General features: G+C 39.7%; 3 protein-coding genes across 4 annotated transcripts in view; 1 reads left to right on the top strand and 2 right to left on the bottom strand.

The window, feature by feature from the left end:
- LOC140940193 (uncharacterized) overlaps nucleotides 1-1,433 on the bottom strand; it is a 14,828-nt gene extending 13,395 nt beyond the window's left edge. For both annotated transcript variants that reach the window (XM_073389108.1, XM_073389106.1), the window contains exon 1: nucleotides 1,310-1,433. In XM_073389108.1, coding sequence (XP_073245209.1) covers nucleotides 1,310-1,349 — 40 coding nt within the window. In that variant the 5' untranslated portion in view covers nucleotides 1,350-1,433. The remainder of the gene's footprint in view (nucleotides 1-1,309) is intronic.
- A 112-nt stretch (nucleotides 1,434-1,545) lies between these two features.
- On the top strand, nucleotides 1,546-6,074 carry LOC140940970 (uncharacterized). The gene is made up of 3 exons (XM_073389929.1): nucleotides 1,546-1,930; nucleotides 2,965-3,322; nucleotides 3,780-6,074. The coding sequence occupies exons 1-3, from the start codon at nucleotides 1,581-1,583 to the stop codon at nucleotides 5,073-5,075; spliced, it is 2,004 nt and encodes a 667-aa protein (XP_073246030.1). The 5' UTR covers nucleotides 1,546-1,580; the 3' UTR covers nucleotides 5,076-6,074.
- Nucleotides 5,380-7,511, bottom strand: LOC140940971 (trace amine-associated receptor 7d-like). The gene is made up of 2 exons (XM_073389930.1): nucleotides 6,907-7,511; nucleotides 5,380-6,171 (listed from the first exon to the last, which is right to left on the bottom strand). Exons 1-2 carry the CDS (start codon nucleotides 7,394-7,396, stop codon nucleotides 5,723-5,725), a joined length of 939 nt encoding a protein of 312 aa, XP_073246031.1. The 5' UTR covers nucleotides 7,397-7,511; the 3' UTR covers nucleotides 5,380-5,722.
- Nucleotides 7,512-17,500: the final 9,989 nt, after the last annotated feature.

Raw genomic sequence — 17,500 nt, 5'->3', positions numbered from 1 at the left:
AGACAAGTTTCAAAATTGCTGTACAGACATGTATTTGATAAGATTTCTACCGAATTTCCCGGTATTTTGCGTGTTTTTGTGAATTTCACGGGATATCGCAGATTTACCTGAATTTCACGGCTCCGCAACCGCGCGAAATATCAGAAGCCCTGCTTAGTAGAGCAGGGAACAAACTCTTTGGCACATTTTATATATAAAAGTAGAAATCTGGTACTGCATTTCTCAATCAGCAAAAACCTATAATGCAAACAGCTTCCCTGTGCAGAAAATCATCTATGTGACAACATTTCTTCATACAGTGTAAATGTATAAATAATAATGATAGAATTTCTTCTACAAAAAAGGAAAAAAAAAAAATGTAATCCCACACAAAAATGTTGATAGCTGATATCATTTTTTTTTTACAGAATATTAGTAACCTAAATCCTCCCAGCCATTAACAGATTACTCTTAAATAACTAAATACATGTATCTGTTGTGTATAACTAAAAAAATTATACATATACATGAATATTGATCAAGATAAGAAATACTAAGAATAAAACCTCCTAAAATAGAATCCCCATTTATTTTTAAATACATGTTTAATATACATGTTGTACCTAAAAATATTTATAAATTAATAAAATATTTATTTTAGTCTTTATTTGTGCTTTAAATATATAGAAGATAGACTATATTTTAATTTCAGCAAACTGTAATAACGAGTTTTGGCGCCTGTCTTCAGATTAACTTTTCGACTACATAAAGGCCCATGCATTTTCAATTTACGAATCCTTGTTTTTTTGAACTGGGACTCAGTGGTTTAATGGACAGAGACTCATGATTTTTCACACGATGAGTCCCAGGACTCACCATAACATTTCTAACAAAATCACTGCTTTGGTTCTCACACAGAGGAATTTGAGCCTCATTCTGCCTCAAACTACTTTATCCTTAAAAACACTCTCGAATGGCATGCGATTTCCACATCCTGAACTCGGTTTCCACTCTGTCAGAGAGGGAACTCTACGCAGAACATTGAGCAACTTCAATCGGATGTCATTTATCCACTTCCTTTTATGCGAGATTTAAAGAAAAGGTTCCTTACTTTCAAATGTTTTTTGCTTCCACTACATATATTAAATTTGAAAAATGCTCGTAACAATTGCATTCAAATAAAATGCACAAGCAAGCTTTGAAGCAAGAAAAGTTACAGTCATAACCGGCGTAAGCGCTGATTTCAGCGGGAATAGCTCTCTGCATTTTCGAAACAGGCATGCATAAATTTCTGGCATGAAAACACCTAAAAAGTACATAAATAGCTTACCCAACACGGCGTCTTTGACATCATTATTAACTGGGTCCATTACAGTTCGTTTTCAATCAAAAGAGAAGCACTTTGAAGCACATAACCGTCACAAATTTACGCTGTAGCGCTCCTCGTCAAAGTTATCATTCTTCGCTAAAATGCTCTGTGCTAAAGGAATCCTGGGTAAATGTTGATTTCCTCGTGTTCAGTTCTCGCTCGGTCAAAGGAGCATTTTCCTGGAATTCTGAAAACAAACAACCTCTAATTCCGCGAAATTTGCGTTTTGAAAATGTCGTCCAGCCGCTTGCGAGATCCCTTGCAGTTTTTCGTTAACTCGGCCTACCAATCTTTACCTAACAAACCCGCGAGGTACTACCATAGTGAACTGGGTTATTTTTCTATCGATCGCGATAGGTTGTTCTCACAAGACAAGTCCCAATTAGGCGTATTGAGCCTGCCTCCCTCTGACGGCTGCAAAAATCTTGATATAGACCTGAATGTGGGGTTTGAAGGATGGAGAAACTTGCCAAATGTTCAGCAACATCTGGATTCTCTGTTGTACTGGATTTTGCTCAACAAAGAACTAATGACGACCGCGGGTGATTTTCGGTGGGACAACAACCGCAATTCGGAATTTGGGTCTGTATTTACTTTATTATGTATTATTACTTTTCATTTTATAAATACCGAGGTCAATGGTCTACTGCATAATGATTCCCATCACGCAGCTCAGCGGAAAGTATGACAACTGTACACTCTATTGATAATTAGCTTAGCTTCCGCTTAATTTGCGTTGAAGAAAGGGCGAGTAAATTTTTCAAATAGTGTAATCAACGATCAAACGCTCTCGCGGGTCACGGGTGAGGGGAAGGGGAACAAGAAACACGGGTTGGCTCACACTGAGAGATCCTTTTATTAACTTTTAGCTGAGTTTATGCTTCATTACAATCGTTCAGTGTAAGAAACTGGTGTTTCGGTGTTAAGCGCTGCCCAATATCGGGACCTAATTCCGAGTTCAAGTCGATGGAAAACAATTTCGCTTGGTTTAAGTGCCAACGGTGACCAACAGCAATTTTCTCCTAACAATATCCATACATTGTCAAGAGATAAGGTTGTGAGAATATAAAAAATGATCACGAAAGAGAAAATGCCTAGAAGTTTTATTTTTTGACAAAAAATGTTTAGAATACGTACAACCAGGATTGACCTTCCTTTACACAGTGTTCACATCTCTGTTTACTAAAATACCGAATTAACTGTCCTACACTAGAGGGCACAGCGCCTTGCAACAGGCGGCCAGGCTTGGGAACAAATTTTCGAAGTGTTAACTTGAAATCTTCCCTTACTTCCTTTGGTGTCTAAGTACAAGACGGGCCCTACTACATGCTATATACAGATTTGAAGCCATATTTAAAATGCCATATATATTTTCATACTATCAGTCAACCAGGAATGCAAGCATTCTACCTCCAGGAAAAAAAAACATTGATAAAAATAAACCTATAACACTTGGTGATTACCTTGATTAAAATGTCCAAAGTTAGCCTGCGTAGCAGGCGCTTGGCTCCGTTCTTTGAGTTCGAGCTTGCTAGCCGCTTGCTACGCAGGGTAGTCCAAAGTTACCTCCTCCCCTTAAATTTCACCGAGTCTGATCTAATTATCATCCACTGCAGGCTCAACGTCGACTTTGTAACATCACGTGGTAACTTAGCACGCATACTCAACGTTCTTAACGGAAAGGACGGCAAAGATTGGACTCTACTAGCCACACGTTATCGTGGAACAGTTTATCTAAGCCACATTGAAGCTAACAACGATAAAGACCTGTCTTCCTTTGGAAGGAGAGTATGTTACTGGGGTAAAAGATTTGAAGTGGAAGTAACTAACGAGAGAGCACCCAATGAGGGAACAGAGCGGGAAACATTGAAACATGGTCCAATGAAGGCTTACCCAGGGTTCTTTTCAGTCGTGCGATTTCAGCTTGAAAACCACACCATTGCGTTGCGGACAGAGGTTGACGCAGAAAATCAAGTAAGAAACATTTACTTTCGGGTCTTATTGATTTACCTTACGAATCCCCGACCCTGGGCAAAAACACAACATTTTAAAAGTTATAAAAGTTTCATTTTGCTCAAATTTAATTCCTCTCAAACCAGCAAGAACGTTCGTTCTTCAAATAACTCATCAGTTGACCTTTTCAACATTTCAATACTTCAGCTCTACCTTTTGACAATATTTATCGGCTTTGACAATCACGATTTACTTCTTTGCTTGCACATTGATTCATGGCAGAATCATCACAAACCAATCTAAAATAATTGTGCTCACACAATAACGAAAAATTTTGTTGGCCAAGATTTGTTTTCTTTCGTTTATCTCACTTTTTGGAAAGAGTTTCTGTGAGAGATTCTCTCTTGGTTTCTGACTACTGAGGCAGGGAATTTAGGCAGGGAGGATGAAAGTTGTCTGGACCATTTTTCTATTTTAGAGTGTGGGGGAACAGCCTGCAGAATATGTTGAACTGAAGATTACAACCGATACAATTGTACGCGCTCATTGGGCTTTCAACAAAAAGAGGCTCGTTCCATGGTGGTGTCAGTCGATCGCAGCTGGTGTACCTCTGATTGTATACGGTATCCGGGACTATGACGGTCACGTGCGATGTATCCAAGAAGTCAAAACCGAAGAGATTCCGGACCGCGTGGGGCTAGAAAATCTTGACAGAGACAAGTACTTGCTGTTCCTGAGCGATATGCTCTCTTGGATTAAGAACGATGTCTGCAGAAATGAAGATGATGTTTACATCATTAGCTGGGATCCTAAAGCGCATGGCATGGACGTAGCCGTCAAAGCGAACCTGTTGCCTGAAGACATGGAAAATTCATTTTTACGTGATTGGTACGTCAGGGAGATAGAAGATTATTTTTCTCGCCGAGGAAAGGATCGGGAGGAAATTTTGAAAGATCATACATACGGGACTCGTGATTCTGTTGAACAGCCGTTGCCCCGTTTTCAGACCGCTGGTTACGACACGCCTGTTGCGCATGCGTACTCGGAAACTAAAGGCTACGTAAAAGAAACGACAAAAAAGAAAGAAGATTTGCAAAAGGGGCGTAAGGAAGTGAGGGAAGACCACATGAAAGATCGTTTTGAGGAATCTTGGCTGGGGATAAAACAACCCGAAATTTTGTCCACCGATCGCCGAGAACATTATTCAGATAAATGGACTTTATCTACCAATGAAACTTACAGCTGCGATTATGAAGAGCCACGTGATAGGGAGAAGGGTTTGCATTATCAAGAGTCCTGGGATTCACGTTATGATGGTGAATGTCGCCGAAGTATGCAGGAAGTAGCTGACACCGAATCCTACTCACAACTTGAGTCTTTCAAACATAAGGAGCAAAGAAGACCAGAGTACACAAGACTACGGGAAAAACGTCGAGAAGAAGTACGTCGGACATCATCCTCCGCTACAGAGAGGACCGATAACCTCTTAAAACGAAATTCTCGATCTCATCACCAATCCTCACCATACCCCTCGCGAAGTAGGGCAGCAAAATATGATGAAACACATCGATATGCGGGACAAAGACGCACAGGACACGACGCGTTGCAAGGCAGAGAACGGAGAGGGCCAATACCTGATCATTCACGTCCCCGGCGATCCAGGAACGAAAGTCACTGTCCGGCTCCTCCTAGAGATGAACGCACCTCTGACTCAAGGACAAAAGGAGTCACGAGTTACGCAAACTACAATGCGAGAAGGTCTCGCCGCCGTTAGCAGTCACGTGCTAAAGGAAATGATCAAGACTAAAATACTAACTGCATTTGTAGCCCTCTGAAATCAACAGTAGCAATCAGACTGTAAACGTTACTGTTTACCTACTTTGAAAAGAAAATCTGTACTTTATGGACAGAATAGCTTTATCTTCGACTGGAGTTTTAACCTCCGTTAATCAGGGCCGGCGTGAATAACAATGTGATCATGAATCCCTAGATCTGAGATGGTTCGTAAAAGTTAGTTGAAAAGGTCTGACGGACCTGCACTCGACTAGAACAATTTAGATGAATGAAGCATAGACTGATCAGAATAAGAAGTGTATTCCTTTTTATTAACCTTTCGTGTTGAAGAGTATAGCATAAAAGGAAGCTAAACAACAACTTAAAAATGCTTCCTGAACAAAGGTATACAAATTTTGATTTCGAGAGATTATATCAAGATGAATTCTCTCACCGATCGGTCGCAAATAAACTGCTGGCGGACGTGTGTCAACCATTGCGCGAAATCCAGGAAAGTTCTTTTCGATCTTCCCCAATCCCTGAACAATACCGTTTAAATAATTCGCCAACGTTGGGTCAGAAGATCTGAACTTATTCCAAAAATTCCCCTGGGCGCTAACAGGTAAAATTGAACCATGCATAAAACTTTTACAGGGCCATCTTTAGTGCCTGCCTCAAAGCGGCATTTCTGTAAATCTGAATAACAGGGTTAAGACTGGATATCAGATGAGTGAACGTTGAAGCCCAAGGAAAAAGAATATTCCCTGAAACAATGCTGTTTTCCACATTAAGCAGCAACAGAATAGGGAGAATGGACAGTAACGTCGCCACTGTGTACAATGTCATATCTGTAAAAGCCTTTTTCTCTCTTCTAAAAAGGATCGCTTGTTGGGAGTTGTGGGTAGCATTAACGATCTTTTTGTTGTTAGTGCGGATTGCCCAAAAGGTCAAAACGTGTCCGCCGATGGGGATAACAATCAATAAAATCATTGTGATGTTTTCCAGTGGTTGATAAACCTCCTCATGAGCTGAAGTTTCCAGAGGGATTACGTAGATGAACCAGATTAACCATGCGCAAAGCACAATCTTCGCCATTCCTGAAATATAATTTTTTGTACAATTTAAGAGTTATTAACTATGGAGAATTGTAGATAAAATTAATCATTATCTCATCTGTACCGGAAAAAATACATTCCTTCAGTCTTTCTTTGTTGTTTTTGTTGTTTTTGTTGTTTTGTTTTATTTGTTTTATTATTTTTCTTATTGGAACCGGCAGTCTAAAGCAAAATTAAAGCTTTCAGCTACTACTAAAAATGTGTGATTTGAAAGCGGAACCTGACAAGGCTAGAATGTAGGCCGTATTATGGGGCCTCAAGACCCCGTTACATGATAATTGTATTAAACATGTTTTGAGTCTTCACAGGAAATAACTTGCTTGATAAAGAGATTTCGTTTCTACCAACCTGTTGAGCTGAATATTGCCCACTAAGAGAACCAATTGCAAGCTTTCACACGCAGTTACAACCGGAAGACTTTGTATTTTTGTACCAGATCGAAAAATTAGAAGCGAAACATTGGGATTGGCATTTGTGAAGAGATGAATTTAATGTGAGATCATCCTTGTCGTCTGAGCAACCTAATCAAATTCGAATTCCGCGGCCCCCCCAAAAAATTTATAAACTTGACTCGGAATACAGCAACAACAACGGGCTTAATAACAAAACGAAACATAGGTGGATGATTATTTATGGTCATTTGCTTTGAAGCTCTCAAAGCAAACACAATCTGAGTTCTAACGGTAGCAGGAGTCTACCGCAATTGTACATACATACCTCGCAGTGTTACTTTGACCGAATAGGCAATTGGTTTCCAAACAGCGTACAACCTTTCGACGCTTGTTATTGCCAAGTGCAGGAACGTGCAACCGATAAGGAGAAACGGAAGAGATTTACTGGCTTGGTAAAGATGAACCAATTTGCAAGGATCTTTAGTGTGATGCAGCAGAAAGCGCCATGCTACGTAGACAGGTTGAACAACTAGGCCGGTTAGAAAATCAGAGGCAGCCAGGCTACACAGCAACACGTTAACTGGACGGTGGAGTGAAGGAGAGCGGAATATGGTGACTATAACAACCAGGTTAGCGATCACTGCGAACATTGCGGATGGAACGTTTACGAGGATTATTGAAGTGTCACTGATGTAAACAGAAGGGTCGTTGACGGCATCCAGAATCCAAGAGGGGAGACATGGCTTAGAACTGTCTCTGTTTAAGACTGTGCTGTTAGCTGTATTGTTTAATCCTCCCTTTTCATCAATATGCATGTTTCTTCAGTTTTTTTATTCGGAAATAAATATGCTGTCTTATGATACTGCAAAACAAAATTCCACAGACTTGCTACCTGAAAAAACGGGGAATGTTGTAAGTTCATTATTTAATGGAGATACAGCTACTCATTATGATGCAAAATTTGACTCAGTCTCACTGTGAGTGGCACTGCAAGCAAGTGTATTTATAATTATTTTGTTCTTTCAGGATTTTGTTGCGTTTAATACCTTATCATCAATCCTATATCTTCTTCACTCACTTCAATAATCATATTTTCTGCACCGAAAACTCCAAGCGGAATGTTTGTTTCAACTCAGGAAAAATTGCCGTGGTTCAATTATCGGTAACGACCGGCATGGGACCAGTTTCCTTTTTGCTTCACTATTTTAACTGAAGGAGCCAACAGATTTAAAAGGATTGAACGTTTCTTTGATCAAAATTCGGCACAAGCAGCCAGTAAAGGATACAAACAATGAATTCTCAATCAGAAAGAATAAACAACTTATTAATTAATTCAACATTTAATTTCACGGTGCCAGTACCACCAACTTACATTACATTTCAGTTGGTCAATATTTTACTGATTGTGGTAACAAAACTTTACAGAATACTTTTAGCTTTCCTCTCCTGGGCTTTTTTTTTTAATGATGAACACTTTGAGTGAACAAGAAATTGGTGTAAACATATCAATAGGTTAGGCAGTTGAGTGTTCGTTAGTAAAAACCTAGGCGTCCATGTCAGCAAAACCTGTTCGTTGAACTTATCACGTTTAAAAACCTAGCTATTTCCTAAACTGAATGTTTTGCCTAAATATATTAGTTATTAAATTAAACGGAAACTCTTCGGACAGCTCGCTTTCCTTTTTGTGCTATCCTCCTCCTTTCGATTTGCCGAACCGGAGTTAAGTTTTCCTTTAGTTAAATAATTTCAGCCAGTGATTTTATAAAAATAAATAAAAAGAAATTAAACAAAGACCTACCTGTAAACGTAATTACTAAGTTTTGCCTTTAATCACTGAGGTACATTTCCAAAATGTACGTTGAACTTCACACTATAACGTGTTGAACATAATAACCTGCCTGTTGTTGGTCGTAATATTCGAAAGTGGTATTTGAACTACTAGGAAAAGCAAATTATGCCGTAATTATGCTTAAAACTAGACCATAAATTATATTGGCTTTACCTTAGTAAGCGTCTCGTTATAGTTTTCAGTTTCTCAGACACCATATGAGTAATCGAAATATTAATCCTACACTGGAGAGCATATTAATTGTTTTCGGGGAAACTAAGTCATATAAGTCAGTCGATGTTACAGCCTCCGTTTTTACAGTCTGATTGACGAAAATTGCTGTGGGTACATTTGGAAACACTGTGCGTTGATTTTTTTAAAATTTTTAATCCTGTTTCAAAAATAGCTTTAAAGCCCAGGAATGCCCGAGTGTCACGTTTTTGCCATTTTTGCCGTTCAGTCGGAAGTTGCTGTATTGTTTGGGAACCTAAAATTTATTATGCATATGTCATTTATGTAATGATCACACAGACAGCTGAATATCGTTACTATCCAATCAAATGTGTACACCAAACACAGCTGACTGATTCCGTTATTTCGTGATGAGGGTGGTAGATATGTTACACTTGTGACAGTTTACTTAACAAAAACAATAGTTTTTTAGACTCGGCCGCGGCTTAGCGTCCGAGTCTTTTAAGTTTTTTTTTCTTATTATTACTACTGATTTAGTGGAAGTTTAGTTGACAAATTGATCGAAATTAAAAGGAGTAAAAACGTTGTGGATAAAACTTCCTATTCACAACTGCGCATCTCCTATATCACGTCTTGTTTGCCCCTCAAATTTTGCATAACCTTGGCTTTTTTCCCCCTGGGCATTTAAGTGGCTTCAATAGAAACTGTAGGCAATACGGATGGAGATCTCCGATGGTTGGGGAGGGCGGGGGGGGGGGGGGTGGGGCGGAAGGGTGATAACTAAAGGTAAATGCGCACATGACGAATTGCCTCAACTGAGACCCCATTTACTAAAGATTAAGGCTAAAGGGTTTCCTAAGGTTTATAACGAAATGTAGGAACAGTTGGGTCCCCCAGGGTAGCTCGGGTATATAAGGTATATAAGGTGTGTCGATACGGTTGGTCAGTCTCCTGGTGAAAGATATATTTTCCTACTATTTTAGCCGAGAAAAGTAAAGCGCGGAGATATTAGGCACTGCTAAGAAGAATGCAAAGTCTACAGGCCTAAACGGCAATAATAATGGTAACTAGAAATTCGCAACAAATAAAAATAATACTAATAAAGAAAATTCTCCATTAAAGTGCTTGGTCCCTGAGAGGATATGTAGAAACCAATGATATGCTTCCATTTTGGATAGAAGAGTCCAAGATCGCCTCTAAGGTCTACATATCAGTTATTGCCAATTTCCAACTGAAAAATAGCTAAATCCAGACGAATAAAACGGCCAGTGAACTGCCCTTCTCCTCTCGATTAGAAAGCTATTTTATATCGGATAATGTAAACAAGTAAGGACAAGGGCTGGTGGCATAGCACTCTGACTACATTCCGCCATCAAAAGAAGCTAACAGTATGCCAAATAAAGGACAATAAAAAAACTTCCTAATGCCATTCAAACCTTACTAAACTAAATTTATTAGCTTATGGTAGGGATGAGCCTTCATAACAAGTGGTCGACGAATATTGATATCATTTTCTGAGTTGATGAAACTCTGTCTCTCATTCATTGCATTTGCCACCTTTAGCGTGCCCATCGTGAAAACCGTGTTAACGTTCCACTGGAACACTGCGCCAAAAGAGCCAAGCAACTACGTCAATGTTTTCGCCCGGTGACATCAGCCAGCCAGGTCAACTCCTGAGAATACTAAGATATCATTCTCGACGCAGTCAGAAAACATATCCCACTAAAATTCTTGATTATTTCATTTATAAAACATCACCTTATACAGCAGATTAACCTTAAGATGTTTTTTTAGTTAAAGTTTATAATATCGAGACACCAGATTCAAAGCTTCTTATTAACCCACCTTAAAAACACATGGTTTGGCCTTTCATAACGGCCTTAAAATGTATATCATTCCAAATTGAACTACTAGAAAAAGCAAATTATGCCGTAATAATGCTTAAAACTTGACCATAAATTATATTGGCTTTACCTTTATGTCTTCAATCTTTGTACTCCAACACACAAGAACAGTAATGTTCTAGATCTTATTATCACAAGATCAGGTGAGACATCTGTCTCAAGATTTATCAGTTCACGATCCTCTCATTTCTGACCACTTTGCAGTTGACTGCAGCCTGGCTATCAAGAAACCACCTAACGCGAAACTCACTGTCATGACTCGTAAACTATGCAACATTGATTCAGACAGTTTATGTACTGATATTCGCTCCTCTTCACTATACAACTCACCTTCGTTGGACCTGTTACAGCTCCAGTGTGATAAATATGATTCAGAATCTGTTCTTTCTTCGATTTTGGATAAACATGCTCCTTTACGTAAAAGAGTCATCACTATTAGGCCTCGTGCCCCTTGGTACAGTGAGGAAATCAAGGAGCAGAAAGTGACCTGTCGTAGGCTTGAAGGGCGATGGTGTCATTCCCGACTCACTTCCGACTATCAAGCAATCTTATACCGAACAACGCACTGTTGTAAAGAACACTACTAAAGAAATTATCCTGAAGATTGTCAACTTGTCACTGGAATCCGGTCATTTTCCGTCTTCTTTGAAAACTGCTGTTCTATCGCCACTACTTAAGAAAGTCAACTTAGATCATGAAGTTCTTGAAAACTACAGACCTATTTCAAACCTCAAGGTAAACTCAAAAATTATTGAAAAGGTCGTCGCAGTACGTCTTCAAAAATATTTAGAAGCCAACCAGCTAAATGAGCCGCTACAATCTGCCCATAAACCTTTCCACAGTTATGAAACCGCCTTTGTGTGCGTTCATAATGACATTTTGGTTGCTATTGATAAACGTCACTGTGTTATGCTTCCACTGTTAGACCTGTCTGCTGCCTTCGACACTGCGGATCACGATATCCTCCTTACAAGATTGCACTCTAAATACTCTATCTCTGGCATAGCTCTAGAATGGTTTCGCTCCTACCTTACTAATCGCTCGCGCTTGAATTTGCGTTAATCCAAAGGTGTAGATCACAGTCCGCGCGAGCTCAAGTGCGTGTACATTAAGGTTCTGTCCTTGGACCGATTCTGTACGGTACTCTACACAGCACCACTGGCCGACATTCTACGATTCCACGAAATGCAATTTCACTTTTACGCCGATGACCCTCTATTGTATATTTCTTTCTCTACAAACAACGACATGGAATTAACCAACAGTATCACTAAGATTGAGGAATGCCTGTCCGACATTGATGAGTGGATGTCCATCAACAGACTAAAACTAAACAAAGACAAGACCGAGCTTCTCTACTTATTCTCAAAGTATAATCCACAACAATCCCTACCCCCTCTTCGCTTTGGAACTGACACAATCAAGCCCTCTTCACATGCAAGAAACATTGGCGCTATCTTCGATACCACTATGTCAATGCTTCCCCATGTAAACAATGTTTGTAAATTTGCCTTTTATCACCTTCGCACCATTTCGCACATAAGGAAGTAGTAGTTATCAACGCAAACTACTGAGATTCGTATTCACCCCTACGTAACTTCCAAACTCGATCACTGCAATTCTCTACTATATAATGGCATAATAATCGCATTTTTCTAGTTTAGTATTAGAAATATGGTCTTTCACTGTATATTTCCTAGGAAAAGGGCGATCATTATTACATCCAAACACGGCACAAGGATCTTCTCCCCCATTACAACCCTATTCTAAGAAAACTTTAAGAAAAAATGTCCCGAAAAGCCCTCGAAAATACAAACGAAATGTGCTCATGTTCCCTGGGCATCCTATAATACTCCTTAAATCGAATTAATTCAATATGGCCACCGTATCGGTAAAAAGGTCTATTCACTCAACATACAAGACTCAACACTGCACAACACAAAAATACGATGATAGAACGTCCTCGACTTACAAGTCAAAGTCAAGAAGCGTTTCATCACGCCACAACTGCTTTCACTTTTAGTTAATAAAAATTATCTCCTTCAGCAATTAAAAGAAAACCCTTTGTTGTCGACCAGCACCTCATGATTGGAGACCGTGGGGAGAACTATGGTAAAACCGAGCTGTTGATTTCTGGACATACATGATCCTTCGTATTCACACGATCCCATCCTAATAAACAGGCACTTACAATATTACCTTATCTTCACTTTTTGGCCCTAAAAGAGAGCGCTGAGGGTGACATAATGGGAATAGTCGATGCTTCCTCTTTGGGTTTTCTCCAAACCCACCATGAAAAACGGCGATTTATTGAACGATTTGAAATACATTTGGTTAAACTTCGAAACATCTTTATTCTCAAAAACAACAAATTTTACAGGAGTTCGTCAAACTTTTCCTTGCATTTTTCACGTGAGCGCAGGTAAGCAACTTCGCGAAAAAACGCGAAAAAATAAGGTTTGTTCTGCAGGCTATAAACACAGGGACTTTTAATAACTTGTAAGTCCTTTAGTCACTTCCAGTTACTCAATTTTTAACAAACGGAGAAAAAGAAAATTGGCCTTGCGTATTAGCGCGTGACCAGGCACTACTAAGTTTAGAGACATAAATTCCGGTTTCTCTCCCTTGTGATCAAGCTGTCAACGTATACATTTTTGGTGAAAGCGTACAACTCAGTTCACCATGTTTCGACACATTTGTCAGTCGTTTTTGAGATAAGACAACTAAAAATTGTTGTAAAACGAGTTTGAACAGGAGCCCATGACTATTATAGGCTCCTGGTTTGAACGATGGCATGAAGCAGATCGACCATCTTGGGCCATTTTGGAATTTTAAAGGCGAGTGTATTAATTTGGACGTTAGAGTATGTCGTTCTTTTGTATCGTTTAGTTTACACGTAATTTATAATTTCCAGTGGATTTAAGAGGGGGTAAGTAAGGAGGGGGGGGGGGGGGGGTCAGTTGACCAGGGGTCAGTGTTTTGTCCGAACCCAAGCATATCTCCAAGCAAGCGAGACTCACGCTGCTAAGAGCGTTCTTGTTGTCATAAAAAATAAACTGAAACGATGATCCGCTAACTTGATCGAGTCCAAGCCATTCTTATTTTTTGTTTGGGATCATTTCCGGACCAAGCTAGGGATCATTTAAGGTCAAGGATCATTTGCCGTCCATTTTGGGGATCCTTTGCGGTCTGGAGATCATTTGCGGTACTGTACAACAGATCAAGCAATGCAACCTTGCAGACCCCACACTACAGTCTTTAATGAACACTGTTACAACAGGAAGGCCAGTTTGAAAGGAAGATGTTCCAGTTTGTATTCGTGAGTTTTGAAACTGCAAAGAAAGTTAACTGTACAAGATCGAGTGTTTTAAAAAGGAACGAAGGTCATTGTTCCCATTTCAATAAGACCTCAAATAGTTGCCGGAGTCCATTCTAGTCCTTTCCTGTGTACGGCAAGCACGTGATGTGCTTTTTTGGCGAGGTATGGCAGGTCAAATCAAGGAACAAGTTCAAAACTGTGCAGTTTGCAATGAATTTTTATCCAGACAAAAGAAGGAACCGTTGATAACGCATAGGATTCCAGATACCCCATGGTCAAAAGTTGGACAGGATCTCTTCACCTATTGAAATGAGACTTTGACTGTGACTGTGACTGTTGATTATTACAGTGACTACTTTGAACTAGACTTGTCAATTCAGCCCTACAGGCCAAAGTCTGATTCAGCCGTTCCTGGAGCCATTTGAGCACAATTTAGGCCAAAAAAGCTCAAAAAAAAGGCTATTCCAGCCCACACTAGGGCCCATTTAGCCGTAGGACCAAATCAACCCTAGCAAGAGAGGATAAAGGGGACAGAGAAGGCATCCCCCATACACACCCTATTCCATAGGTAATTCGTCTCGAGTTATTTTTAAGACCACAGATCCCAAGGGGGATAAGACAACAGCCAATCACAAAGCGCGAATGTGTTCCGCGTGGATAACCAACGCTCAGAGCCACATGTCCTTCACGAATTGACGCTGAAAAAAATGGCGGAAGTCGCGGAGAGCGATATTGCTATTCGTTTTGTCGACGAAAACGACTAAAGAGAGATTTCTACCAAAGCTGTGTCAGCGAAATTTAAATTAAAAAAGAATCGCCCTTCCTCTCTTCTATAGTACGGCGTTAAAATCCTTAACACACTGAATACTCTCTCAGGATCATTTAAAATTTACAGTTTGGACAGAGCAATTTCTGGTTTGATATTTATTCTTTATTAGTCTTTTATTATTCAACAAAAATAACACTTGGCGTCCCATTTGCTTTATTGTACAAACGACCGGTTTCAATAGACCAGCGAAATTTCTCATTTTATTAAAGCACTGAGGTTACGACAACTTCGAGTTAAACTGATTTCACGGATTGTCAGAGAGTCCAGCGATTCCCTTTTCCCACGTGAGCGTCGACTCATTTCGCTTCAATATTCAGGAATGCTCTCGCCCTCTTTACGATTTCATTGCCTTTTGCCCGACATGTTTTGCACGGCGTTTTCTCATGCGAAACCTCCACGAAACATCCACGCAGCGCGCGAGGTAACGTAACTTTATCCCGATTCTAAAAATAACTCGAGACGAATTACCTATGGAACAGGGTGTGTGTAGGGGATGCCTTCTCTGTCCCCTTTATCCTCTCTTGGCCCTAGCTAATTGGACTGTATTGGCCCTGATTTAAGGGAGCCAAATTAGACTAAAAAATAGGACTGAATTTTACTCACCGAAACGGCCCATTTTTGGGGCTTAAACAGATCCTTCTGATTTACAGTGTATGATCGACCACTTTGGTCCACATCCCATGACGATGGCTATTTTGGGGCGCGAGTGAAAATTAGCGGCGTCACTTTAGGTTATTAGTGGCTCGCAATCTCTACCCTTTTTGGCATCGACCTTCGCAAACTATCTGGCTTTGATTTTCCGGAGGCTGAGTGGCGAGGAACGCACGGAAGTGGGAGAAAATGGGCAAAATTCAGAAGACGCTGGGCTGCAGACGCCGTCGAAGTTGCAAGCCTTGTCGTTTTATTATGTATTAGTCGGGGTGTCAATTTCAAGCGACTGAAAACGCGACAAAATGACAGAACACGGCGCTAAACACATACGGTAAGTTATCTTTATTCATTTTTCTTACATTATATCAACATTTGGGATCAAAAGGTGCAAGATTCTGTGTTTTATGAAGCATTTCTACCGATCACTTGAATCAAGTCGAGTGCGGGCTTTACAAAATACAGTAAATGTATGGGATCAAATGTCGCACGTGACATCACGATCCCTCGAACAGTTCGGATGATTCGCCTGTGCTGAAATGGCCGCGCGATGGACTGGAGACTACGTGACGTCAATGTTGGTCTTTAGGGCGGAAAAACGTTCCGTGCAAGCTTCTGCGCATCCCTTATCACAGGCTTAAGCTGGACTTTTCTGTTTGTTGAGTGTGTTTGTTTGTCGTTTTGTGAAAGTTCTGACTGAGACTGAATAAAATACACGAGGTGCGACCGTTTGCTCCTTGTAAATCCTTTTTATTTATTTTTGATGTTGTTGTTGTTGTTGTTGATGATGATGTCCTCGTCACTTGAAAATTACTTCGGATTTAGAACCAGTGTTAGAGTAAAAGCGGATGATTTCGTCAGCCTGAGTTGGAATGTTAAAAACGTTTTGAACAAGGAGGTTTGTATTTTTCTGATAATTATGCCTTCGATTTGTGAGTTGATTTCGTGTCCAGTACTTCGCCTTCTTTCGCCGCGCTGAATTAAAACCCGCTTGTATTCTGTTATTAGTAGTTATGGTTACTTTTTTTACATGCACAGGTTTATTTACCTTTGCAGAACCAGCTTTATCCTTGTCTTCAGTCAAAGAACCTCAATGCTAACGCATGCGAGTGAACAAACTTGTGCGCTTAAAACTTTCGCGGAACTATAGAAGGCCAGCAAGCTTTCTGGAGAAGAAATGACTACTTCGATCATTTTTCTGTAGCTCAAGTAATAATAGTCAGAGTTTTTTTTCCTTTTTTCATTTTTAATTTATACATTATTGACTTCAAAACAATTGACCTTTGCCCGCAAACAATTGCTGGAGCTGGATTTGACTGAAGCGAGCAAAACAAACCCTTATGTGCAGTTTTCTGTGTTTTCTAAAGATTCGGTGTGCTGAGTTTAATTTGCTGGAATGAAGACCCTCGCATGGACCAGTCATTAAAAATAGCTAAATGGTTGTCAGTTTTTTTTTTATTTTCAAGCCATTTATCTCCTTCTTTGGGACATTATTTTTTGTCTTGTTAATTTGCCTATAACTACTTACCAGAAATTCGCAATTAGCTAGTTAACTTAACCCTAAACATAATAAAATAAAAGCATTGCATATGAAAATTTCAAGTCAAGGTACAACCGATTAGTCTTAATTCTCCGACAGCCAATGATATCAATGATATCAGCAGGTCAAAAACCTTGTTTTGCACCTTCATTTCAAGGTTAATAGGTAGTACGTATTTCCTTATGTATCCTGGGAAATGACAGAAGGAGAGAAATTGATTCTAGGAAGGGTGTGTATTTTTAAAAATAAAAGTGTTATACATAAATTAGGCTAATCCAAGCTCTTTTTTCCAGGTGAGCTGAGAGTCGGCTTTTACTCAGTTTCTATTAAATCTGGTGTAGACCTGGAAATAAACGACTTTCATTAAAAATAGCTAAATGGTGAATTATGGCTTGGCTGCGAAGCTTGCAACTGATTTTTGCCTTTTAAAATCTTCAGGTAGGTTGTTTTCGTACGGAAAATTCACTTCTTCATTGTAGTAGGTATAAGAGCCTTAAGCCTTATGTTTTTTAAATGAAATTTGCTGTTTTTCAACCTTACTGAAGCTTTTTTTAGTTCACTTAGTTGAATTTTATGCATGATGGAATTGTTGTTTGCTTGTCGCAACTCTTTGCGAGGTTAAAGGGGCGTCTATGGTCCTTAAAGTGACCTCTGTCGGT

Source organism: Porites lutea, chromosome 6 (assembly GCF_958299795.1).
Source record: "Porites lutea chromosome 6, jaPorLute2.1, whole genome shotgun sequence".
Classification (NCBI taxonomy): domain Eukaryota; kingdom Metazoa; phylum Cnidaria; class Anthozoa; order Scleractinia; family Poritidae; genus Porites; species Porites lutea.
The sequence above is the reverse complement of the archived record's forward strand: the minus strand, read 5'-3'. Positions and strand labels throughout refer to the sequence as shown.

Excerpts from the sequence above, each read along its gene's own strand:
- LOC140940971 (XM_073389930.1), bottom strand. The coding sequence starts at position 7,396 with ATGCATATTGATGAAAAGGGAGGATTAAACAATACAGCTAACAGCACA. Across the intron at positions 6,172-6,906 it reads GGTCAAAGTAACACTGCGAG|GAATGGCGAAGATTGTGCTT; the intron begins GTATGTATGTAC and ends ATTATATTTCAG.
- LOC140940970 (XM_073389929.1), top strand. The coding sequence starts at position 1,581 with ATGTCGTCCAGCCGCTTGCGAGATCCCTTGCAGTTTTTCGTTAACTCG. Across the intron at positions 1,931-2,964 it reads AACCGCAATTCGGAATTTGG|GCTCAACGTCGACTTTGTAA; the intron begins GTCTGTATTTAC and ends CATCCACTGCAG. Across the intron at positions 3,323-3,779 it reads AGGTTGACGCAGAAAATCAA|AGTGTGGGGGAACAGCCTGC; the intron begins GTAAGAAACATT and ends TTTCTATTTTAG.